We start from the raw sequence: 27,240 nt of genomic DNA, 5'->3' as shown, positions 1-27,240 counted from the left end.
TCCGTCCCTGAAAACACTCCTAAAGTGGATCCCAAAGTGCAGTCTCTAGTTCTGCCCCCTTAGGCTTAGGAGGTATTTGTGTTGTTTCTTGCAGGGATAATTTAGTAAGGAACTGACCGGCTCAGTAGGTGCCTCAGCACATTGATATAGATCTAGATGGTGTGCATAGCAGTCAGCGACCAAAACGAAAAAGACACCTTTGGTGTAGTTAGAAAGTCTGTAGAGTGATTAATCTTTTCTCTGCTAATGTATGTAGGTTATGTAGGAAACAACTATCCCCCTTGTTGTTCGGCCATAAGCCGTTTTAGTGGATGGGGGTCCGACCAGCCACGTGGTTATTGAGGCCTGGTTAGTATAGTAGTAAATTTCTATAAGGGTCTGGCCTATATTTCACCCATCGGAGGCCCAGAATGGTAGGCAGGGTTCTTGTGTGTATAGCTTGTGTATATTGCTTACCCTGTTTTCTTCGGTTGTTAGTCTCTTAGGTGTGTAGGATCTGGAAGGCCCGTAGGCCTAAAAGTGCTGCGGCCAAGATGGCGGAGTTTCGCGCCACTGCACTTAGCTGGTTCTCTATGGGAAACGATCTGTCCCTGTTGCTTGGGGTGTCCACTCTGATGTTCGGCGTGGTCGGGTCCTCAGAAAGTCTCACGACAAGGGGTTGTGGTAAGGGGTTTCCCCCGATGTCAGCGAACGGGTCTGTGCAGCTCAGTACCTGCGGGTACATGCAGTGAGCTGAGTCGCTTGTCTCCTCTTTCCTTCAGTCTGTTGCCGGCCTGTGTAGCCCTCCGGAGCGGAGCCCCGACCCTCCGGAGTGGTGTGGCAGTGGTGCTGGAAGGGAGTATGTGGTCCGTTTTAGGGCTTGCCAAAACCTCCTCTAGTCGCAAGCCGCTGTGACAGTGCTTGTTATCGGAGCCGTTAGCTTTGATGAAAAGTGCAGGAGAAGTTGCTCCCGAGATTAATCAGCTTTTAGCCAGCTACTTAAGTTGTTCTATATGATAAAAAAATAAAAATAAACTAAAGTATTTACAAGAAATATATGCTTAAGTTCGGGAGCTCTGCACACACACGTCCTCACAGCTCAGCAGTCAGCCCCGCCTCCAGCTATCTTAGGATTTATATTTATTTTACAGGTAACTTTGTATTTATTTTAGCTAGTTAGAATAGTTATTAAATAGTTATTAACTATTTAATAACTACCTAGCTAAAAGAAATACAAAATTACCTGTAAAATAAATCCTAACCTAAGTTACAATTAAACCTAATACTACACTATCATTAAATTAACTAAATAAACTACCTACAAATAACTACAATTAAATACAATTACATAAACTAACTAAAGTACAAAAAATAAAAAAAGCTAAGTTACAAAAAATAAAAAAGTAAGTTACAAACATGTTAAAAATATTACAACAATTTTAAGCTACTTACACCTAATCTAAGCCCCCTAATAAAATAACAAACCCCCCCAAAATAAAAAAAATCCCTACCCTATTCTAAATTAAATAAATTTCAAAGCTCTTTTACCTTACCAGCCCTTAAAAGGGCCATTTGTGGGGGCATGCCCCAAAAAGTTCAGCTCTTTTGCCTGTAAAAGAAAAATACAACCCCCCCCAACATTAAAACCCACCACCCACATACCCCTAATCTAACCCAAACCCCCTTCACAAAAACCTAACACTAATCCCCTGAAGATCATCCTACCTTGAGTCGTCTTCACTCAGCCGAGCCACCGATGGAACTGAAGAGGACATCCGGAGCGGAAGAAGTTAATCCTCCAAGCGGCGCTGAAGAAATCTTCCATCCGATGAAGTCATCATCCAGGCGGCGCTGAAGAAGTCTTCGATCCGGCCGATGTCATCTTCAAAGAGGCGCTGAAGAGGTCTTCTATCCGGGCGAAGTCATCTTCCAAGCCGGGTCTTGAATCTTCCTTCCGCCGACGCGGAACCACCTTCTTCACCGACGGACTATGACGAATGACGGCTCCTTTAAGGGACGTCATCCAAGATGGCGTCCCCTCAATTCCGATTGGCTGATAGGATTCTATCAGCCAATCGGAATTAAGGTAGGAAAAATGTTCCGATCAGCCAATAGAATGCGAGCTCAATCTGATTGGCTGATTGGATCAGCCAATCGGATTGAACTTGAATCTGATTGGCTGATTCCATCAGCCAATCAGATTTTCCTACCTTAATTCCGATTGGCTGATAGAATCCTATCAGCCAATCGGAATTGAGGGGACGCCATCTTGGATGACGTCCCTTAAAGGAGCCGTCATTCGTCGTAGTCCGTCGGTGAAGAAGGTGGTTCCGCGTCGGCGGAAGGAAGATTCAAGACCCGGCTTGGAAGATGACTTCGCCCGGATAGAAGACCTCTTCAGCGCCTCTTTGAAGATGACATCGGCCGGATCGAAGACTTCTTCAGCGCCGCCTGGATGATGACTTCATCGGATGGAAGATTTCTTCAGCGCCGCTTGGAGGATTAACTTCTTCCGCTCCGGATGTCCTCTTCAGTTCCATTGGTGGCTCGGCTGAGTGAAGACGACTCAAGGTAGGATGATCTTCAGGGGATTAGTGTTAGGTTTTTGTAAGGGGGGTTTGGGTTAGATTAGGGGTATGTGGGTGGTGGGTTTTAATGTTGGGGGGGTTGTATTTTTCTTTTACAGGCAAAAGAGCTGAACTTTTTGGGGCATGCCCCCACAAATGGCCCTTTTAAGGGCTGGTAAGGTAAAAGAGCTTTGAAATTTATTTAATTTAGAATAGGGTAGGGATTTTTTTTATTTTGGGGGTGTTTGTTATTTTATTAGGGGGCTTAGATTAGGTGTAAGTAGCTTAAAATTGTTGTAATATTTTTAACATGTTTGTAACTTACTTTTTTATTTTTTGTAACTTAGCTTTTTTTATTTTTTGTACTTTAGTTAGTTTATGTAATTGTATTTAATTGTAGTTATTTGTAGGTAGTTTATTTAGTTAATTTAATGATAGTGTAGTATTAGGTTTAATTGTAACTTAGGTTAGGATTTATTTTACAGGTAATTTTGTATTTCTTTTAGCTAGGTAGTTATTAAATAGTTAATAACTATTTAATAACTATTCTAACTAGCTAAAATAAATACAAAGTTACCTGTAAAATAAATATAAATCCTAAGATAGCTATAATATAATTATTAATTATATTGTAGCTATCTTAGGGTTTATTTTACAGGTAAGTATTTATTTTTAAATAGGAATAATTTATTAAAGTATAGTGTAGTGTTAGGTGTAATTGTAACTTAGGTTAGGATTTATTTCACAGGTACATTTCTCTTTATTTTAGCTAGGTAAGCTATTAAATAGTTAATAACTATTTAATAGTTATTGTACATGGTTAAAATAAATTGAAAGTTACCTGTAAAATAAATATAAATCCTAAGATAGCTATAATATAATTATTAATTATATTGTAGCTATCTTAGGGTTTATTTTAAAGGTAAGTATTTAGTTTTAAATAGGATTCCTTTAGTTAATAAGAGTTAATTTATTTAGATTTATTTAATTAATATTTAAGTTAGGGGGGCGTTAGGGTTAGGGTTAGACTTAGGTTTAGAGGTTAATCATTTTATTACAGTGGCGGCGGCGTAGTGGGGGGCAGGATAGGGGTTAATAAATTTATTATAGGTGGCGACGGTGTAGGGGGGCAGATTAGGGGTTAATAAATTTATTATAGGTGGCGACGGTGTAGGGGGGGCAGGATAGGGGTTAATAGGTTTAATATAGGTTGCGGCGGGTTCATGGAGCGGCGGTTTAGGGGTTAAACTATTTATTTAGTTGCGGAGAGGTGCGGGATCAGCAGGATAGGGGTTAATAATTTTATAATAGAGGGCGACGGTATAGGGGGGGCAGGATAGGGGTTACTAGGTATAATGTAGGTGGCAGCGGTGTCCGGGAGCGGCGGTTTAGGGGTTAATACATTTATAAGACTTGCGGCAGGGTCTAGGAGCGGCGGTTTAGGGGTTAATACATTTATAAGAGTTGCGGCAGGGTCTAGGAGCGGCGGTTTAGGGGTTAATACATTTATAAGAGTTGCGGCGGGGTCTAGGAGCGGCGGTTTAGGGGTTAGTAACTTTATTTAGTTGCGGGAGGCTCCGGGGCGCCGGTATAGGGGGTAGAACAGTGCAGTTTAGTGTGAGTGCTTAGTGACAGGCTAGCAATAAAGCTGGGAAAAAGCCAAAGGGCAGCGAGATCGGATGAGTGATAACTCTCACAGTCCGCTTCTCATCGCCCCGCGGCTTTTTGACAGCTTTATTTGATAACTTAGGCGTATTTTTTAAGGTCCGCGGCGGCGAAGGTAGGCGAGCTTAGGCGGACGTATTGGGCCGGCGAAGCCAGAAAAGTAGACGGCTTGATAACTACCCCCCAGAGATGTAAAATTGCAAAACAATTTTTAAAAACATTATACTGCCACCTAGTGGACACAAACCAATTACATCCTTCTTTTTTTCTTTTCATTTCTTTTTACCTGTGCTCTCCCATGATTAGAGAATGTTATTCCTCAATTTTTCTACAGATTAGTTTTAACCTCTCCATATTAAAATAACATCAATACAGAAGTCCAATTTCAAGAATATGAAATCATTGTAAAGATTTTTATAAGAAAACTGACATTTTTAATTTTATATTTAAAGGGATAAGAAACCCCAAACATGCGTTTTGTGATTTGGACAGCATAAGATTTAAATAAAATTCTAATTCACTCCAATTATCAATTTTTTATTAATTCTGATGATATTTTGTGTGAAGAGATACCTAAGTAGGCATCTGGAGCACTGCATGACAAGAAATAGTCCTGGCATCTAGTGCAAATGTATAACTGCTGCCATATAGTGCTCAAAAAATGGGCCAGCTCCTAAACTTACATGCCAACTTTCAACAAAAGATACCAAGAAAAGGAAGAAAAATTGATAATAGAAGTCAATCAGAAAGTTGTTTCAAATTGCATGCTCTATCTGAATCATAAAAGAAAAATTAGGCTGCAGAGGTCCTAGGACATTATGTTAAAGCAAAAATAGTCCTATTGGACTTAAATCTATCCTCACCTCCTACCTGATCTATTATCTGCCATCTTAGCTTGCGCGCATTATGCCTACCTCAATGAAATGACACGAAACCGGAGCTTGTCCCACACATTTTTTTTGTGCTCATTAACCTTTTTCCTGTCTTTCCTGTTATTTCTCCTATAAAGATTAGAGAACAGGAACTCTTAATAAAATAAATAACATATAAACTACAGTCCCACAGAGAAAAAATATTTTTTGTTACATCTAAAAGAGTGTTTTGTTAAAATGTTGTATTTGTTTTCTTTTTTCTTTTTATATAATGGATATTCCTGTATTGATGATGTGTTGTGTTGTATAATGTATTTAAACACCCACAGACTGAATTGAAATGTTGAATTAAATTAGGTCAATTATAACTAGCACAAAATTGTAGTGACGGCTGGTGATTTTCAAGTTTAGCGGGGCATAAAACCTCCCCCCTGATAACTCTATAAACTCCTTTATTAGAACTGAAAATGAAATGAAAAACCGTTTCTGTCAACCCGATCTTAATCATGTTGTATGTTACACAAGTGCATTATGCACCTTTTATACACCTTAGAGGAGGGGTTTACTTAATTGCACAGGTAGTTAACTCTTTATCTTACATCACATATCCATAAACAGCACCCCTGATGTTTATGCAAAATAAAAACAACAAACATATGCATATATCTCTCTATTCCTAAATAGACATAGTGCAAACTCATGAATATATGTAAGAATATATAATAACAAAAATTGTCCCAGTTAAATGCAAAGCAATCAGAAGTATGGAGACCAATTAATTTCTTTACTCATGCCTATAGGATGTAATGCATCCAATTTAAAGAGCAAGTGCTGCTGCCTTCTGTTGGATGATTATAGGAGAAGGTGGCTTACAGAGCCCTACAGCTTGCACTTGATATGGGGCATTGCTGATGCTGAGCACCTATGTTCTAAAACTCTATAAACTCCACCCCTTTGGCCCTTAGCCAGACAAAAAGAGAGGGTGGGAGAGAGTGTACAATAAACAAGACCTCTTATAATGTAGCATTTATTCACAGGGGAGTAACTATTAAACATCAATGTTCGTTTCTCTCACTCTTTCCTCCCCCTTTTATTTCTCTATAATCCCCATTTGTCTCTCACTGTCCTTTCCTATCTTGCAATCTCTATCATCTCACAATCCATGCTTTTATAGCTGTACATATTCTGACAATGTACAATGCAGGGAGGTCTTTCTCAAAAACTGATCATAAATTTTGTAAAAAAAATAGGAAAACTAGCACTTCCCTGTATGTTTACTAACTGCTTCCTTTTCTCACTGCTACCCAGCATGTTTACTAGTTGTTTCACATGGTCTCCTGATACTGTTCCATCTGTCCTCCACAAAAATACTGGGCAATCTGTGACTGAGCATGGTGATCTGTGGTGGTCACATAATACCCTTAATCCTACAATGCATATTTCTCTTACTTGGTGTATCCAGTCCACGGATTCATCCTTACTTGTGGGATATTCTCAATCCCTACAGGAAGTGGCAAAGAGAGCACACAGCAAAGCTGTCCATATAGCTCCCCTCAGGCTCCGCCCCCCCAGTCATTCTCTTTGCCGCTCTAACAAGTAGCATCTCCACGGGAGGGTAAAGAGTATGTGGTGTTAGATTTGTAGTTTTTATTTCTTCAATCAAGAGTTTATTTTAAAATAGTGCCGGTTTGTACTATTTACTCTGAGGCAGAAAGTGATGAAGATTTCTGCTGAGAGGAAAAAGATTTTAGCATGTTGTAACTAAAATCCATTGCTGTTCCCACGCAGGACTGTTGAGTACCGGAGAACTTCAGTTGGGGAGAACAGTTTGCAGGCTTAACTGCTTAAGGTATGCTCAGTCATTTTTTTCTAACAAGACCTGGTAATGCTAGAAGACTGACAGAAATCCCCATGTGGGAAGGTAAGCCATTTTCTGAGACTCAGTATAGAAGGATAGCTTTGGTTAAGGGCTTAAATACTGGTAGACACTGTTATGGGCTAAATCGATTACTTTATTAGTGTAATCTCATATTTGTTCAAGTGTTTTAGAAGTTTGGAACACTTTATGGGGTTTTATTACGCCTGGCATATTGTAAGACACCTATCTGTCTCAGGAAGGCCCCACAACTCCGGAATGAAGAGGGAGGGGGCCTCATTTTCGCGCCTCAGTTGCGCAGTTGTTTTGCAAGGCAGCTTCATGCAGCTTCATGTGTAGAGTCCAGAGAGTGAGGACTCCAGGGAGGCTTATTTTCGTCTACAAATAATCCCAAAGGAAGGTAGGGCCACAGCAAAGACTGTGGCACCGTGCTGTAGTGTGTTAAACCGGTAGCCTGCTTCAATTTGCTCCGGTTTGGGCAATAAGGGGTTAATTGATTTGAAAATTTGTGTGCAATCATTTCAAAGCATTAGGATCATGTGGTGAAAATTTCATAAAGATCGGATGTTTTTTGGTGATTTGGTAAAAAAGTGTGTGCTTTTTATTATTTAAAGGCACAGTAACGTTTTTTCAAAAAGTATTTTTTTACTGTATTGTAGTGCTATCTAAGTCTGTCAAACATGTCTGAGTCTTCAGATAGACCTTGTTCTTTATGTTTAAAAGCCATGGCGGTACCCCCATTGCATTTGTGTTTGAAGTGTGCTAAAACATCTAAGCATTTTAAAGACCATGCAGTGACACTTAAAAATGTAGCCCAAGATGATTCTTTAACGGAAGGTAACGAGGATAGTCCTTCTTCCTCTCCCCATGTGTCGACACCAGTTACGCCCGCGCAAGCGATGCCTAGTACCTCTAGCGCATTGGCCCCTAATACCGTACAACAATTAGCAGCAGTAATGGATAATTCCCTTGCAGCATTTTTATCCAAACTGCCAGTTTTTCCAAAAAAGCGCGATAGCTCAGTTTTAAATACAGAGGATGAGCAATCAGAAGCTTTGGATGATTTATCTGTAGTACCCTCACAACACTCTGATGTGGCAGTGAGGGGCGGACTGTCTGAGGGAGAAATTTCTGACACAGGAAAAGTTTCTCAGCGGGCAGAGTCAGATTCCTTAGCGTTTAAATTTAAGCTGGAACACCTCCGCGTCTTGCTTAAGGAGGTTTTAGCTACACTGGATGATTGTGACCCCATGGTGGTCCCAGAAAATTTTTGTAAAATGGACAGGTTTTTAGAGGTCCCTGTATACACTGAGGCATTTCCGATCCCAAAGAGGGTGGCGGATATTGTGACTAGGGAGTGGGAGAGACCAGGTGTACCCTTTGTTCCCCCTCCTATCTTTAAGAAAATGTTCCCCATAAACGACCCCAGGCGGGACGCGTGGCAGACGGTCCCTAAGGTAGAGGGAGCTGTTTCAACACTTGCTAAGCGTACAACTATACCAATAGAGGACAGTTGTGCTTTCAAAGATCCTATGGATAAAACATTGGAAGGTTTGCTGAAGAAAATTTTTGTTCAGCAAGGTTTTCTTCTTCAACCAATTGCCTTCATTATTCCGGTAACTACTGCAGCGGCTTTTTGGTTTGAGGCTCTGGAGGAGTCGCTCCAGAGGGAGACTTCATACGACGAGGTCATGGATAGAATTAATGCTTTAAAGCTGGCTAATTCTTTTATCACTGATGCCGCTTTCCAATTAGCTAAGTTAGCGGCGAAAAACTCAGGTTTTGCCATCATGGCGCGAAGAGTACTTTGGCTCAAATCGTGGTCGGCGGATGTGTCGTCCAAAATGAAACTGTTAAATATTCCTTTCAAGGGGAAAACCCTATTCAGCCCAGAGCTGAAAGAAATTATTTCGGATATCACTGGGGGAAAGGGCGATGCCCTTCCACAAGATAGGCCGTTTAAGGCCAAAAACAAGGCTAATTTTCGTTCCTTTCGCAACTTCAGGAGCGGACCTGCTGCAACCTCTGCTGCCGCAAAGCAAGATAACGCTTCACAGCCCAAAGCAACATGGAAACCCTTGCAGGGCTGGAATAAGGGTAAACAGGCCAAGAAGCCTGCTCCTGCTACCAAGACAGCATGAAGGGGTAGCCCCCGATCCGGGATCGGATCTAGTAGGGGGTAGACTCTCTCTCTTTGCTCAGGCTTGGGCAAGAGATGTTCCAGATCCCTGGGCATTAGAAATGGTTCCTCAGGGGTATCTTCTAGAATTCAAGGACTCTCCCCCAAGGGGAAGGTTCCACATTTCTCGTTTGTCTTCAGACCAAACAAAGAAACAGGCGTTCTTACGCTGTGTAGAAGATCTTCTAAAAATGGGAGTGATACACCCAGTTCCAATTGTAGAACAAGGACTGGGCTTTTACTCAAACCTGTCCGTAGTTCCCAAAAAGGAAGGAACTTTCAGGCCAATCCTGGATCTAAAAATTCTAAACAAATTCCTCAGAGTTCCATCTTTCAAAATAGAAACCATTCGGACAATCTTGCCGATGATCCAGGAAGGTCAATATATGACTACCGTGGATCTAAAGGATGCGTACCTACATATTCCTATCCACAAAGATCACCATCAGTTCCTAAGGATCGCCTTTCTGGACAAACATTACCAGTTTGTTTCCCTTCCTTTCGGGTTGGCCACCGCTCCCAGAATTTTCACAAAGGTACTAGGGTCCCTTCTAGCGGTACTAAGACCGCGGGGCATTCCAGTAGCACCTTACCTAGACGACATCTTAATACAGGTGTCGTCTTTTCACAGAGCCAAGGCTCATACGGACATTGTTCTGGCCTTTCTAAGGGCTCACGGTTGGAAGGTGAACGTAGAAAAAAGTTCTCTGTCCCCGCTCACAAGGGTTCCCTTCCTGGGAACACTAATAGACTCGGTAGAAATGAAAATCTTTCTGACAGAGGTCAGGAAGTCAAAACTGTTGAATACTTGCCGAGTTCTTCATTCCATTCCGTGGCCTTCCGTCACTCAGTGCATGGAGGTAATAGGTTTGATGGTCGTGGCAATGGACGTGGTCCCTTTTGCCCGAATTCATCTAAGACCACTGCAACTGTGCATGCTCAAACAGTGGAATGGGGATTATGCAGATTTATCTCCTCAAATACAAATGGACCAGGGCACCAAAGGCTCTCTTCTCTGGTGGTTGTCTCAGGATCACCTGTCTCAGGGAATGAGTTTCCGCAGACCGGAGTGGATCATTGTCACGACCGACGCCAGTCTGTTAGGCTCGGGTGCGGTCTGGAACTCCCTGAAAGCTCAGGGTCTATGGTCTCGGGAAGAATCCCTTCTCCCGATAAACATTTTGGAACTGAGAGCGATATTCAATACGCTCCAGGCATGGCCTCAACTAGCGGAGGCAAAGTTCATCAGATTTCAGTCGGGCAACATCACGACTGTAGCGTACATCAATCATCAGGGAGGAACAAAGAGTTCCCTAGCGATGAAGGAGGTATCCAAGATCATCAAATGGGCGGAGAATCACTCCTGCCATCTATCTGCTATTCACATCTCAGGGGTAGACAACTGGGAGGCGGATTTTCTGAGTCGTCAGACTTTCCATCCGGGGGAGTGGGAACTCCACCCGGAGGTTTTTGCTCAGCAGACCCAGCTATGGGGCATTCCAGAGTTGGATCTGGTGGCGTCCCGTCAGAACACCAAACTTCCCCTTTACGGATCAAGGTCCAGGGATCCCAAGGCGGCTTTGATAGATGCCTTAGTAGCGCCTTGGTCATTCAGTCTAGCTTATGTCTTTCCACCGTTTCCTCTTCTCCCTCGGCTAGTAGCCAGAATCAAACAGGAGAAGGCTTCGGTAATTCTGATAGCGCCTGCGTGGCCACGCAGGACTTGGTATGCAGACCTAGTGGACATGTCATCGGACCCACCATGGAAACTGCCATCAAGGCAGGATCTTCTAATTCAAGGTCCTTTCAAGCATCCAAATCTAGTTTCTCTGCAACTGACTGCTTGGACATTGAACGCTTAATTCTAGCTAAGCATGGGTTCTCGGAATCAGTTATAGATACTCTGATACAGGCCAGAAAGCCTGTCACCAGGAAAATTTACCATAAGATATGGCGGAAATATCTTAGTTGGTGTGAATCCAAGGGGTGAATCCAAGGGTTACTCGTGGAGTAAGGTTAGGATTCCAAGGATATTGTCTTTTCTCCAAGAAGGATTGGAGAAAGGTTTGTCAGCTAGTTCCTTAAAGGGACAGATATCTGCTCTGTCTATCCTGTTGCATAAGCTTCTGGCAGCTGTACCAGACGTTCAGGTGTTTGCACAGGCCCTAGTTAGAATTAAGCCTGTTTACAAACCTGTGGCTCCTCCATGGAGTCTAAATTTAGTTCTTTCAGTTCTTCAAGGGGTTCCATTTGAACCTTTGCATTCCATAGATATTAAGTTGTTATCTTGGAAAGTTTTGTTTTTAGTAGCTATTTCTTCTGCTCAAAGAGTTTCTAAATTGTCTGCTTTGCAGTGTAATTCACCCTATCTGGTGTTCCATGCAGATAAGGTTGTTTTACGTACCAAACCTGGTTTTCTTCCAAAAGTGGTTTCTAATAAGAATATTAACCAGGAAATCATTGTTCCTTCTCTGTGTCCTAATCCAGTTTCTAAGAAGGAACGACTATTACACAATCTTGATGTGGTTCGTGCTTTAAAATTCTACTTAAAAGCAACTAAAGATTTCAGACAAACATCATCCTTGTTTGTTGTCTATTCTGGTAAAAGGAGAGGTCAGAAAGCGACTGCTACCTCTCTTTCCTTCTGGCTGAAAAGCATCATCCAATTGGCTTACGAGACTGCTGGACAGCAGCCTCCTGAACGTATTACAGCTCATTCCACTAGAGCTGTGGCTTCCACATGGGCTTTCAAGAATGAGGCTTCTGTTGAACAGATTTGTAGGGCGGCGACTTGGTCTTCACTGCATACATTTGCCAAATTTTACAAATTCGATACTTTTGCTTCTTCGGAGGCTATTTTTGGGAGAAAGGTTTTGCAAGCAGTGGTGCCTTCCGTTTAGGTTACCTGACTTGTTCCCTCCCTTCATCCGTGTCCTAAAGCTTTGGTATTGGTATCCCACAAGTAAGGATGAATCCGTGGACTGGATACACCAGGTAAGAGAAAACAGAATTTATGCTTACCTGATAAATTACTTTCTCTTACGGTGTATCCAGTCCACGGCCCGCCCTGACAATTAAGTCAGGTTCAAATTAAATTTTTTAAAGAAACTACAGTCACCACTGCACCCTATGGTTCTCCTTTTTCTCCTAACCGTCGGTCGAATGACTGGGGGGGGCGGAGCCTGAGGGGAGCTATATGGACAGCTTTGCTGTGTGCTCTCTTTGCCACTTCCTGTAGGGATTGAGAATATCCCACAAGTAAGGATGAATTCGTGGACTGGATACACCGTAAAAGAAAGTAATTTATCAGGTAAGCATAAATTCTGTTTTTTCACAACTGAGCAGTCATTTTACCACTTGGCTGTCAGTAAAATACAAATAATTGTAGCTGTTTTCGCTGAGAGTAACAAGTAAACATAAGTGATTTGACCCCCTTGACTATCCCTCGCATCTTTCTGCTCCATAATTATAATATGTTGAGGCATAGGACACCTTTTGCATTTAGCTAACACTCTTTGGTGCCAATTTATCAAGCTCTGTATGGAGCTTGATGCCCCTGTTTCTGTGCGAGCCTTCAGACTTGCCAGAAACAGAAGTTATGAAGCAGCAGTCTAAAGACCGTTGCTCCATAACTTGTCCGCCTGCTCTGAGGCCACTGACAGAAATCAACCCGATCGAATACGTTTGGGTTGATTGACACCCCCTGCTAGCGGCCGATTGGCCGTGAATCTGCAGAGGGCGGCATTGCACCAGCAGTTCACCAGAACTGCTGGTGCAATGATAAATGTCAACGGCGTATGCTGTTGGCATTTATCGATGTGCAGCGGACATGATACGCTAGATCGTATCATGTCCACTCGCGCTATGTTAAATATACCCCATAGACATTAAAAAAAAGAATGAAAATGTAAGTGTTCAGTATTTTTATGAAGGTTTTGCTGGACAGCCTTCTAAAATATTAGAAGTCTGGTTGAATACTGAACACTGGCAACCCTATCTCCTGCTAGCACTGCCTACTTAAAGAAAAAATAGCACTGTGGGACATCATGTGTTAGAATGACTATAATTCCCAGAATTCCCCAGTAAAAGTGGGATTTCCCACCCTAGCTATAACAGGAGGTTACATAAACAAGTGTTAGTGCTGTTTCATGAAGTCTTTTAAATGATTAATTTGTATTAAAATATATAAAAAATATGGGATGGAAAAACATTTAAAACAAAGAGCGTGGCCTCCACTGTTTGATGGTATTTTCTTTTATAAAATAAAACATTCAGCTTTCTTCCAGCAGCAGGATGTTAGAGCATTTCCCACAACTTTAGAATTGTATTCAGATATACAGTAAAATGATATTTCTCTTGTAAGGTGAATCAAGTCCACGGATCATCCATTACTTGTGGGATATTCTCATTCCCAACAGGAAGTTGCAAGAGGACACCCACAGCAGAGCTGTTATATAGCTCCTCCCCTAACTGCCATATCCAGTCATTCTCTTGCAACTCTCAACAAGCATGGAGGTAGTAAGAGAGAGTGGTGAAATATAGTTAGTTTATTTTCTTCAATCAAAAGATTGTTATTTTTAAATGGTACCGGAGTTGTACTATTTTATCCCAGGCAGTAAATAGAAGAAGAATCTGCCTGAGTTTTCTATGATCTTAGCAGGTTGTAACTAAGATCCATTGCTGTTCTCACATATGTCTGAGGAGAGAGGTAACTTCAGCGGGAGAATGGCGTGCAGTTTACTCTGCTATGAGGTACCTGAGCCTTCAGGGAGTTCCAGACTGCACCCCAACCTAGAAGGCTGGCATCTGTTGTTACAATTGTCCAATCTGGCCTGCGAAAGGTCATACCTTTGGACAGATAGACCCGAGATAGCCACCAGAGAAGAGAATCCCTGGTCTCTTGATCCAGATTTAGTAGAGGGGACAAGTCTGTGTAATCCCCGTTCCACTGACTGAGCATGCATAGTTGCAGCGGTCTGAGATGTAAGCGTGCAAACGACACTATGTCCATTGCCGCTACCATTAAGCCGATTACTTCCATACACTGAGCCACCGAAGGGCGCGGAATGGAATGAAGAACACGGCAGGAATTTTATAGCTTTGATAACCTGGACTCCGTCAGGTAAATTTTCATTTCTACAGAATCTATCAGAGTCCCTAGTTAGGAAACTCTTGTGAGTGGGGATAGAGAACTCTTTTCCTCGTTCACTTTCCACCCATGCGACCTCAGAAATGCCAGAACTATGTCCGTATGAGACTTGGCAATTTGGAAGTTTGACGCCTATATCAGGATGTCGTCTAAATAAGGGGCCACTGCTATGCCCCGCGGCCTTAGGACCGCCAGAAGCGACCCTAGAACCTTAGTAAAGATTCTTGGGGCTGTAGCTAATCCAAAGGGAAGAGCTACAAAGTGGTAATGCCTGTCTAGAAAGGCAAACCTGAGAAACCGATGATGATCTTTGTGTATCGGAATGTGAAGATAAGCATCCTTTAGATCCACTGTAGTCATATATTGACCTTCCTGGATCATAGGTAGGATGGTACGAATAGTTTCCATCTTGAATGATGGAACTCTGAGGAATTTGTTTAAGATCTTTAGATCCAAAATTGGTCTGAAGGTTCCCTCTTTTTTGGGAACCACAAACAGATTTGAGTAAAAACCCTGTCCCTGTTCCTCCTTTGGAACTGGATGGATCACTCCCATAACTAGGAGGTCTCGTACACAGTGTAAGAATGCCTCTCTCTTTATCTGGTTTGCAGATAATTGTGAAAGGTGAAATCTCCCTTTTGAGGGGGAAGCTTTGAAGTCCAGAAGATATCCCTGGGATATAATTTCCAATGCCCAGGGATCCTGGACATCTCTTGCCCACGCCTGGGCGAAGAGTGAAAGTCTGCCCCCTACTAGATCCGTTACTGGATAGGGGGCCATTCCTTCATGCTGTCTTAGAGGCAGCAGCAGGCTTTTTGGCCTGCTTACCTTTGTTCCAGGTCTGGTTTGGTCTCCAGACCGTCTTGGACTGAGCAAAAGTTCCCTCTTGTTTTGCATTAGAGGAAGTTGATGCCGCACCTGCCTTGAAGTTTCGAAAGGCACGAAAATTAGACTGTTTGGCCCTTGATTTGGACCTGTCCTGAGGAAGGGCATGACCTTTTCCTCCAGTGATATCAGCAATAATCTCCTTCAAACCAGGCCCGAATAGGGTCTGCCCATTGAACGGAATGTTAAGCAGCTTAGATTTTGAAGTCACGTCAGCTGACCATGATTTAAGCCATAGCGCCCTGCGCACCTGTATAGCAAAACCAGAATTCTTAGCCGTTAGTTTAGTCAAATGAACAATGGCATCAGAAACAAAAGAATTGGCTAGCTTAAGTGCTCTAAGTTTGCCAAGTATGTCATCCAATGGAGTCTCTACCTGTAAAGCCTCTTCCAGAGACTCAAACCAGAACGCCGCAGCAGCAGTGACAGGAGCAATGCATGCAAGGGGCTGTAGGATAAAACCTTGTTGAATAAACATTTTCTTAAGGTAACCTTCTAATTTTTTATCCATTGGATCTGAAAAAGCACAACTGTCCTCGACAGGGATAGTAGTACGCTTTGCTAGAGTAGAAACTGCTCCCTCCACCTTAGGGACTGTCTGCCATAAGTCCCGTGTGGTGGCGTCTATTGGAAACATTTTTCTAAAAATAGGAGGGGGAGAGAACGGCACACCTGGTCTATCCCATTCCTTAGTAATAATTTCTGTAAACCTTTTAGGTATTGGAAAAACATCAGTACACACCGGCACTGCATAGTATTTATCCAGTCTACACAATTTCTCTGGCACTGCAATTGTATCACAGTCATTCAGAGCAGCTAAAACCTCCCTGAGCAATACGCGGAGGTGTTCAAGCTTAAATTTAAATGTAGAAATATCAGAATCAGGTATCTTTCCTGAGTCAGAAACATCACCCACAGACTGAAGCTCGCCTTCCTCAGCTTCTGCATATTGTGAGGCAGTATCATACATGGTTCTTAAAGCATCAGTATGCTCTGTATTTCGTCTAACCCCAGAGCTATCTCGCTTACCTCTAAATTCAGGTAGTCTGGCTAATATCGCTGACAGTGTATTATCCATGACTGCCGCCATGTCTTGTAAAGTAATCACTATGGGCGCCCTAAATGTACTTGAGTCCCTTGAGCGGGAGTCAAAGGATCTGACACATGGGGAGAGTTAGTCGGCATAACTTCCCCCTCGTCAGATTCCTCTGGTGATAAATTTTTTAAAGACAGAATATGATCTTTATTGCTTAAAGTGAAATCAGTACATTTGGTACACATTCTAAGAGGGGGTTCCACCATGGCTTTTAAACATAATGAACAAGGAGTTTCCTCTATGTCAGACATGTTTGTACAGACTAGCAATGAGACTAGTATGCTTGGAAAACACTTTAAATCAAGTTAACAAGCAAATATAAAAAACGATACTGTGCCTTTAAGTGAAACAAATTTCTTCTGTTATGTGTGATCAGTCCACGGGTCATCATTACTTCTGGGATATAACTCCTCCCCAACAGGAAATGCAAGAGGATTCACCCAGCAGAGCTGCATATAGCTCCTCCCCTCTACGTCACTCCCAGTCATTCTCTTGCACCCAACAACTAGATAGGATGTGTGAGAGGACTATGGTGATTATACTTAGTTTTTATAACTTCAATCAAAAGTTTGTTATTTTACAATAGCACCGGAGCGTGTTATTACCTCTCTGGCAGAGTTTGAAGAAGAATCTACCAGAGTTTTTACTATGATTTTAACCGGAGTAGTTAAGATCATATTGCTGTTTCTCGGCCATCTGAGGGAGGTAAAAGCTTCAGATCAGGGGACAGCGGGCAGTTGAATCTGCATTGAGGTATGTAGCAGTTTTTATTTTCTGAATGGAATTGATGAGAAAATCCTGCCATACCGTTATAATGACATGTATGTATACTCTACACTTCAGTATTCTGGGGATGGTATTTCACCGGAATTACTCTTTTAAAAGTACATTAAACCTTTTAATAGGTATTTTTCATGTTAAACGTTTTTGCTGGAATGTAGAATCGTTTGCATTTCTGAGGTACTGAGTGAATAAATATTTGGGCATTATTTTTCCACTTGGCAGTTGCTTGTTTTAATTATGACAGTTTCGTTTCTCTCTCACTGCTGTGTGTGAGGGGGAGGGGCCGTTTTTGGCGCTCTTTGCTACGCATCAAAAATTTCCAGTCAGTTACTCTTGTATTTTCTGCATGATCCGGTTCATCTCTAACAGAACTCAGGGGTCTTCAAACTTCTTTGGAGGGAGGTAGATTCTCTCAGCAGAGCTGTGAGACTTATATAGTGACTGTGATTAAAAACGTTGCTCTGTAATTTTTGTGTTTCAAATTTAATTAGTGTTACTTTACTAATGGGAACAAACCTTTGCTAAAAGTTGTGTTGTTTTAAAGATTGATGCTATAACTGTTTTTCAGTTCATTATTTCAACTGTCATTTAATCGTTTAGTGCTTCTTTGAGGCACAGTACGTTTTTGTTAATAAGATTGTAACCAAGTTGCATGTTTATTGCTAGTGTGTTAAACATGTCTGATTCAGAGGAAGATACCTGTGTCATTTGTTCCAATGCCAAGGTGGAGCCCAATAGAAATTTATGTACTAACTGTATTGATGCTACTTTAAATAAAAGCCAATCTGTACAAATTGAACAAATTTCACCAAACAGCGAGGGGAGCCTTTCGGAATTTCAAAGCAGGAGCAGCATCAACTTCCACTGCACCAAAACAGGAAGGAGCTGTTGCTCGTTACAGACAAGGCTGGAAACCTAACCAGTCCTGGAACAAGGGCAAGCAGGCCAGGAAACCTGCTGCTGCCCCAAAGACAGCATGAACCGAGGGCCCCCGATCCGGGACCGGATCTAGTGGGGGGCAGACTCTCTCTCTTCGCCCAGGCTTGGGCAAGAGATGTCCAGGATCCCTGGGCGCTAGAGATCATATCTCAGGGATACCTTCTAGACTTCAAATTCTCTCCCCCAAGAGGGAGATTTCATCTGTCAAGGTTATCAACCAACCAGATAAAGAAAGACGCGTTTCTACGCTGTGTACAAGATCTGTTATTAATGGGAGTGATCCATCCGGTTCCGCGGTCGGAACAAGGACAAGGGTTTTACTCAAACCTGTTTGTGGTTCCCAAAAAAGAGGGAACTTTCAGGCCAATCTTGGATTTAAAGATCCTAAACAAATTCCTAAGAGTTCCATCGTTCAAAATGGAAACTATTCGGACAATCTTACCCATGATCCAAAAGGGTCAGTACATGACCACAGTGGATTTAAAGGATGCTTACCTTCACATACCGATTCACAAAGATCATTACCGGTATCTAAGGTTTGCCTTCTTAGACAGGCATTACCAGTTTGTAGCTCTTCCATTCGGACTGGCTACGGCTCCAAGAATCTTCACAAAGGTTCTGGGTGCCCTTCTGTCGGTACTAAGACCGCGAGGAATTTCGGTAGCTCCGTACCTAGACGACATTCTGATACAAGCTTCAAGCTTTCAAACTGCCAAGTCTCATACAGAGTTAGTTCTGGCATTTCTAAGGTCGCATGGATGGAAAGTGAACGAAAAGAAGAGTTCTCTTTTTCCTCTCACAAGAGTTCCATTCTTGGGGACTCTTATAGATTCTGTAGAAATGAAGATTTACCTGACAGAAAACAGGTTAACAAAGCTTCTAAATGCATGCCGTGTCCTCCATTCCATTCAACTCCCGTCAGTAGCTCAATGCATGGAGGTGATCGGCTTAATGGTAGCAGCAATGGACATAGTTCCCTTTGCACGCCTACATCTCAGACCGCTGCAATTGTGCATGCTGAGTCAGTGGAATGGGGATTACTCAGACTTGTCCCCTACTCTGAATCTGGATCAAGAGACCAGAAACTCTCTTCTATGGTGGCTTTCTCGGCCACATCTGTCCAGGGGGATGCCGTTCAGCAGGCCGGACTGGACAATTGTAACAACAGACGCCAGCCTTCTAGGTTGGGGCGCTGTCTGGAATTCTCTGAAGGCTCAGGGACAATGGAATCAGGAGGAAAGTCTCCTGCCAATAAACATTCTGGAATTGAGAGCAGTTCTCCATGCCCTTCTGGCTTGGCCCCAGTTAAAAACTCGGGGGTTCATCAGGTTTCAGTCGGACAACATCACGACTGTAGCTTACATCAACCATCAAGGAGGGACAAGAAGCTCCCTAGCAATGATGGAAGTATCAAAAATAATTCGCTGGGCAGAGTCTCACTCTTGCCACCTGTCAGCAATCCACATCCCGGGAGTGGAGAACTGGGAGGCGGATTTCTTGAGTCGCCAGACTTTTCATCCGGGGGAGTGGGAACTTCATCCGGAGGTCTTTGCCCAAATACTTCGACGTTGGGGCAAACCAGAGGTAGATCTCATGGCGTCTCGCCAGAATGCCAAACTTCCTCGCTACGGGTCCAGATCCAGGGATCCGGGAGCGGTTCTGATAGATGCTTTGACAGCACCTTGGAACTTCGGGATGGCTTATGTGTTTCCACCCTTCCCGCTGCTTCCTCGATTGATTGCCAAAATCAAACAGGAAAGAGCATCAGTGATTCTAATAGCGCCTGCGTGGCCGCGCAGGACTTGGTATGCAGATCTAGTGGACATGTCATCCTGTCCGCCTTGGTCTCTACCTCTAAGACAGGACCTTCTGATACAGGGTCCATTCAAACATCAAAATCTAACTTCTCTGAAGCTGACTGCTTGGAAATTGAACGCTTGATCTTATCAAAACGTGGTTTTTCTGAGTCGGTTATTAATACCCTGATACAGGCTAGGAAACCTGTTACCAGAAGGATTTACCATAAGATATGGCGTAAATACCTATATTGGTGCGAATCCAAAGGTTACTCCTGGAGTAAGGTTAGGATTCCTAGGATACTGTCCTTTCTACAAGAAGGTTTAGAAAAGGGTTTATCGGCTAGCTCATTAAAGGGACAGATTTCAGCTCTGTCCATCTTGTTACACAGGCGTCTGTCAGAAAATCCAGACGTCCAGGCCTTTTGTCAGGCTTTAGCTAGGATCAAGCCTGTGTTTAAAACTGTTGCTCCACCATGGAGTTTAAACTTAGTTCTTAATGTTTTACAGGGAGTTCCGTTTGAACCCCTTCATTCCATTGATATAAAATTGTTATCTTGGAAAGTTCTGTTTTTAATGGCTATTTCCTCGGCTCGAAGAGTCTCTGAGTTATCAGCCTTACATTGTGATTCTCCTTATCTGATTTTTCACTCAGACAAGGTAGTTCTGCGTACTAAACCTGGGTTCTTACCTAAGGTAGTCACTAACAGGAATATCAATCAAGAGATTGTTGTTCCATCCTTGTGTCCAAATCCTTCTTCAAAGAAGGAACGTCTTCTACACAATCTGGATGTAGTTCGTGCCCTCAAGTTCTACTTGCAGGCAACTAAAGATTTTCGCCAAACTTCTTCCCTGTTTGTCGTTTATTCTGGACAGAGGAGAGGTCAAAAAGCTTCTGCTACCTGTCTCTCTTTTTGGCTTCGTAGCATAATACGTTTAGCCTATGAGACTGCTGGACAGCAGCCTCCTGAAAGAATTACAGCTCATTCCACTAGAGCTGTGGCTTCCACTTGGGCCTTTAAGAATGAGGCCTCTGTTGAACAGATTTGCAAGGCTGCAACTTGGTCTTCGCTTCATACTTTTTCCAAATTTTACAAATTTGACACTTTTGCTTCTTCGGAGGCTATTTTTGGGAGAAAGGTTCTTCAGGCAGTGGTTCCTTCTGTATAATGAGCCTGCCTATCCCTCCCGTCATCCGTGTACTTTTGCTTTGGTATTGGTATCCCAGAAGTAATGATGACCCGTGGACTGATCACACATAACAGAAGAAAACATAATTTATGCTTACCTGATAAATTCCTTTCTTCTGTTGTGTGATCAGTCCACGGCCCGCCCTGTTTTAAGGCAGGTAAATATCTTCTAAATTATACTCCAGTCACCACTTCACCCTTGGTTTTTCCTTTCTCGTTGATTCTTGGTCGAATGACTGGGAGTGACGTAGAGGGGAGGAGCTATATGCAGCTCTGCTGGGTGAATCCTCTTGCATTTCCTGTTGGGGAGGAGTTATATCCCAGAAGTAATGATGACCCGTGGACTGATCACACAACAGAAGAAAGGAATTTATCAGGTAAGCATAAATTATGTTTTTGTCAAAATTTGAAAAACTGATGATCAGCAGCATTTCATGGGGCTCCTTCAGTGAATTACCATTTATATCAAATATCTCCTCTCAATTCTGACATTTCGCACTATAAGTTGTTAAGTCGGTTTAGGAGAAGAAAGAGAGCTGAATGATACCTCAATGTATCCGTTATTTTCTGTTGGGATTGCACAGATAGAATCTGGATGGTAGGCCGCAACTTCATTACATACATTCACTACCCCCCTCGAGTTCTTAAATCACTCGAGTAAAGCAGTAGTAATCTGCTACGATTTCACAAGCCAGAATATCACACAAAGCTGACAACATGGAGGACTTTCATGCTGTATTACAAGTTAAACTGCAAGCCTTGGATCGGCTAATTGAATACAGATTTACAGATCTGAAAATCCTTTGCCAAGAGTTAAATCCGGTAACCTCACCTCTTACTATACATAGAGACATTATGAAGGAGGACACAGCTTGGATTGAGGAATCTGCGGATTGGATCCACGGACTGGACCGTCTCTATATGCAGTGTCGCAAGACCCTCACTTAAAGCCTCAGTTTCAAGTACCTGCTGAGCAGCACGCAAATCTATCACTGTCGTCCTTGGGACTCCCGGGAGGGGATGCGGCCGGTCCCCGCCGGGGTCGGGAGGGCTTCACACTTACCAGGCACTCAGAAGTGTGGAAGATCAAGGCTAGCAGCACACGGGGGAGCGACAGCTTGGAGGATCTGCTGAATGAGCAGCTGCGGTTTAGGTCCGCCATGTCTAACACCGGGGACTATACAGCCAGAAGTATACAATCACGAGATGTGTGCTACCCATTTCTTAATTGTCATGCAAGAGTAGGTGTGGGATAGTTCTGGACGTTTGGTAATGATTACCATGCTCTCTTGTACCTGATTAGATCTCCTAGCTTGCCTAAGGGTTCGGTCACAATTACAGGAGGAGAGCTATCAGGTCTATGGAGTCTCATCTCTTCAAACATAACCATGCTGCCCCTTTTTTTTTAATTTTATTTTTTTTATTATTATTGCTGACTTTTACGCTATGTATCACCAAATACCTTAATAAAAAAACTTTGATTTAAAAAAAAAAAAAAAATTTTTTTTTTGAAAAACTGTGAAAAAAGTCAGTAAATCAAACGAAATTTTTACAGTGTATGTAATAAGCTAACAGAGCATTGCACCCACTTGCAAATGGATGATTAACCCCTTAGTTCAAAAAACGGATAAAAAAAACGATATAGACGTTTTTTAACAGTCACAACAAACTGCCACAGCTCTGCTGTGGCCCTACCTTCCCCAATAAACGACACTGAGCCCTTTAGAGATGTCCTATAGCATTCAGGGGACTTCTGGGGAAAGCTGGATGTCTCAGTCTGTAATTTTAACTGTGCAAAAAAGCGCTAAAATAGGCCCCTCCCACTCATACTACAACAGTGGAAAGCCTCAGGAAACTGTTTCTAGGCAAAAATAAAGCCAGCCATGTGGAAAAAACTAGGCCCCAATAAAGTTTTATCACCAAAGCATATATAAAAACGATTAAACATGCCAGCAAATGTTTTATATTGCATTTTTATAAGGGTATTACCCCTGAGAGTAAGCATGATACCAGTCGCTATTAAATCACTGTATTCAGGCTTAACTTACATTAATCCGGTATCAGCAGCATTTTCTAGCATTTCCAATTCTAGAAAAAATTGTAAATCGTGGACTCAGGAGGAGACACTCCTTCCAATAAATATTCTGGAACTGAGAGCGATATTCAATACTCTTCAGGCTTGGCCTCAGCTAGCAACAATGAGGTTCATCAGATTTCAGTCGGACAACATCACGACTGTGGCTTACATCAACCATCAAGGGGGAACAAGGAGTTCCCTAGCGATGTTAGAAGTCTCAAAGATAATTCGCTGGGCAGAGATTCACTCTGGCCACCTATCAGCTATCCATATCCCAGGTGTAGAGAACTGGGAGGCGGATTTTCTAAGTCGTCAGACTTTTCATCCGGGGGAGTGGGAACTCCATCCGGAGGTGTTTGCACAATTGATTCATCGTTGGGGCAAACCAGAACTGGATCTCATGGCGTCTCGCCAGAACGCCAAGCTTCCTTGTTACGGATCCAGGTCCAGGGATCCCAAGGCGACGCTGATAGATGCTCTAGCAGAGCCCTGGTCTTTCAACCTGGCTTTTGTGTTTCCACCGTTTCCTCTGCTCCCTCAACTGATTGCCAAGATCAAGCAGGAGAGAGCATCAGTGATTTTGATAGCGCCTGTGTAGCCACGCAGGACCTGGTATGCAGATCTAGTGGACATGTCATCCTTTCCCCCATGGACTCTGCCTCTGAGACAGGACCTTCTACTTCAGGGTCCTTTCCACCATCCAAATCTAATTTCTCTGAGACTGACTGCATAGAGATTGAACGCTTGATTTTATCAAAGCGTGGCTTCTCCGAGTCAGTCATTGATACCTTAATACAGGCACGAAAGCCTGTCACCAGGAAAATTTATCATAAGATATGGTGTAAATATCTTTATTGATGTGAATCCAAGGGTTACTCATAGAGTAAGGTCAGGATTCCCAGGATATTATCCTTTCTCCAAGAAGGTTTGGAAAAAGGATTGTCAGCTAGTTCCTTAAAGGGACAGATTTCTGCTCTGTATATTCCTTTGCACAAGCGTCTGGCAGATGTTCCAGACGTTCAGGCATTTTGTCAGGCTTTAGTTAAAATCAAGCCTGTGTTTAAACCTGTTGCTCCGCCATGGAGCTTAAATTTGGTTCTTAAGGTTCTTCAAGGAGTTCCGTTTGAACCTCTTCATTCCATAGATATCAAACTTTTATCTTGGAAAGTTCTTTTTTTGGTATCTATTTCCTCGGCTCGTAGGGTCTCCGAGTTATCTGCCTTACAATGTGATTCTCCTTATCTGATTTTCAATTCGGATAAGGTAGTCCTGCGTACCAAACCTGGGTTTTTACCTAAGGTGGTATCTAACAAGATTATCAATCAAGAGATTGTTGTTCCATCCTTGTGTCCTAATCCTTCTTCAAAGAAGGAACGTCTATTACACAATCTGGACGTGGTTCATGCTTTAAAGTTTTACTTACAAGCTACTAAGGATTTTCGTCAAACATCTGCTTTGTTTGTGGTCTACTCTGGTCAGAGGAGAGGTCAAAAGGCTTCCGCAACCTCTCTTTCTTTTTGGCTAAGAAGCATAATCCGCTTAGCCTATGAGACTGCTGGACAGCAGCCTCCTGAAAGGATTACAGCTCATTCTACTAGAGCTGTGGCTTCCACTTGGGCCTTTAAAAATGAGGCTTCTGTTGAACAGATTTGCAAGGCGGCAACTTGGTCTTCGCTTCATACCTTTTCAAAATTCTACAAATTTGATACTTTTACTTCTTCGGAGGCTATTTTTGGGAGAAAGGTGTTGCAGGCAGTGGTGCCTTCCATTTAAGTACCTGCCTTGTCCCTCCCTTCATCCGTGTACTTTAGCTTTGGTATTGGTATCCCACAAGTAATGGATGATCCGTGGACTGGATACACCTTACAAGAGAAAACACAATTTATTCTTACCTGATAAATTTATTTCTCTTGTGGTGTATCCAGTCCACGGCCCGCCCTGTCATTTTAAGGCAGGTAATTTTTAAATTTAAACTACAGTCACCACTGCACCCTATGGTTTCTCCTTTCTCGGCTTGTTTTCGGTCGAATGACTGGATATGGCAGTTAGGGGAGGAGCTATATAACAGCTCTGCTGTGGGTGTCCTCTTGCAACTTCCTGTTGGGAATGAGAATATCCCACAAGTAATGGATGATCGTGGACTGGATACACCACAAGAGAAATAAATTTATCAGGTAAGCACAAATTGTGTTTTTGTGAAACTTTTTATATAGTTAAAGGGACAGTCTAGTCAAAATTAAACATTCATGATTCAAATAGGGCATGCAGTTTTAAACAACTTTCCAATTTACTTTTATTATTAAATTTGCTTTATTCTCAATGGTATTCTTTGTTGAAAGCCTTGGTAGGTTCATATGCTAATGTCTAAGGCTTTGAAGGCCGCCTCTTATCCCTGGGCATTTTGACAGTTTTTCACAGCTTGAGGGTGTTAGTTCATGTGTGCCATATAGATAACATTGTGCTCACACACGTGGAGTTACATAGGAATCTGCACTGATTGGCTAAAATGCATGTCTGTCAAAAGAACTAAAATAAGGGGCAGTCTGCAGAGACTTAGATACAAGGTAATCACAGAGGTAAAAAGTATATTAATATAACCGTGTTGGTTATGCAAAATTGGGGAATGGGTAATAAAGGGATTATCTATCTTTTTAAGCAATAACTATTCTGGAGCAGACTGGCCCTTTAATGTTATGTTAATGTTTTATTTCTGCCCTTTTACAGCTACTCCTACATCATTGGTAAAGAGACATGGATTGAGCGGTGGCCAAATGAGAAAGAATGTCAGACTGCTGAGTACCAACAGGCTTGTGAGGACATTACAGTTGTAGCTGAAAACCTAGAGCTTGGGGGCTGTCCTAACTGAATCTTATACTGTGAATGGTAGTCCTGTTTTATACACTAGTAAATGCAATATGCCCTTCAACCTCTATGTTCCTTTCGTCAGTATTAGAAGAGGGGAAGGAATGAAAAGGAGAGAAAGACAAAGCGGCATAATCTCAAAATGCATTGTGGGGGATTAGTATTATTTTTTTCTTAAAAAGTGAAATTATTTTTAGGAATGTTTTTTATACGATCTGTATAATGTTTATGTAATAAACTGGAAGTTATTACATTGTTCAAATAAAATAATAAACTGAACTTACAGAGTTTATATCTTCTAAATTATGGTAGTTGATCAGAATGTGAGCCAAGACAATGCCGCTGCAATGTTGTGGTTCAAGTTTTCAAGTATAATGAGATGTTACCACCCATGACAATAAAACAACAAAAACAAAAAAATAACAGTGTTGTGACAAATCTACTGTGAGTAAAAAAATACAAAAGAAAATCAAATTACTATAAAAACAGACTAAAAATTTGTGTTGCAATATTACACACAGTGCACAAAATATGAAATTATCAAACCGATATAAACTTAAATTGTATTTAATGAGTCATTTTATTCAGTTCATCAAAATCTTCAATCCTCAAAAAGTAAAATAGAAAGAAAGGATCATAGCGCAATTATGTTTACAATTTATCAAATCTTTTTTTTTTTTTTTTAAAACAAGCTTTATTAAAATTTATTCCGATACAATACATAAACAGAGTATCAAACAGAAACATACATTTTGAAGGTATTTGTACCCATACGGGATGTAGTTAATGATTCATTTAGTTTAATATAAAGTTCCGTTCAAGGTGGTGGTGCGGGGGTAGTCCCGTCGGAGTCCAATGAGGTCCCTGCCCGTCCCGATATGCATAGTAGGCGACGACTTAGGGAACAAAATTATTAAACTCTGAGAGGTAAAGCTTGACTTTTTAACAGTATTTTTAAACAAACGAATGTATATTTATGCCTTTATAAACAGAAAGTTCGAATTAAAACAGTATACACACACTGGGCATTAGGAATAAGAAAGACATATTATGTATGGGAGGGGGGGGAGGGAAGGGGTTATGTTAGTAGATAAGGAGAGGGAAATGGGGGTAGAGAGAGGGGGAGAAAAAAAAAAAAAAGGGTTTCACATAATGGATTCGACCATGCTCACTTATGATTTAGTTTTGTGCTTAGAAATCTATAATGACTTTAGCTAAATAGGGGAGGGGTTCCAGACAGCGAGCATCCGGTCATACATTACCATCTGGTTGCTCTTAAAGTAGTGCAACTTTTCCAGTGTTAGTAACTCATTTACGGCTGAGCA

General features: G+C 42.1%; 1 protein-coding gene across 1 annotated transcript in view; it reads left to right on the top strand.

The window, feature by feature from the left end:
- LOC128664658 (complement C3-like) overlaps positions 1-25,919 on the top strand; it is a 35,562-nt gene extending 9,643 nt beyond the window's left edge. The window contains exon 4 of the mRNA XM_053719469.1: positions 25,778-25,919. Coding sequence (XP_053575444.1) covers positions 25,778-25,919 — 142 coding nt within the window. The remainder of the gene's footprint in view (positions 1-25,777) is intronic.
- Positions 25,920-27,240: the final 1,321 nt, after the last annotated feature.

The sequence above is a fragment of the Bombina bombina genome, chromosome 6 (assembly GCF_027579735.1).
Source record: "Bombina bombina isolate aBomBom1 chromosome 6, aBomBom1.pri, whole genome shotgun sequence".
NCBI lineage: Eukaryota > Metazoa > Chordata > Amphibia > Anura > Bombinatoridae > Bombina > Bombina bombina.
The sequence above is the reverse complement of the archived record's forward strand: the minus strand, read 5'-3'. Positions and strand labels throughout refer to the sequence as shown.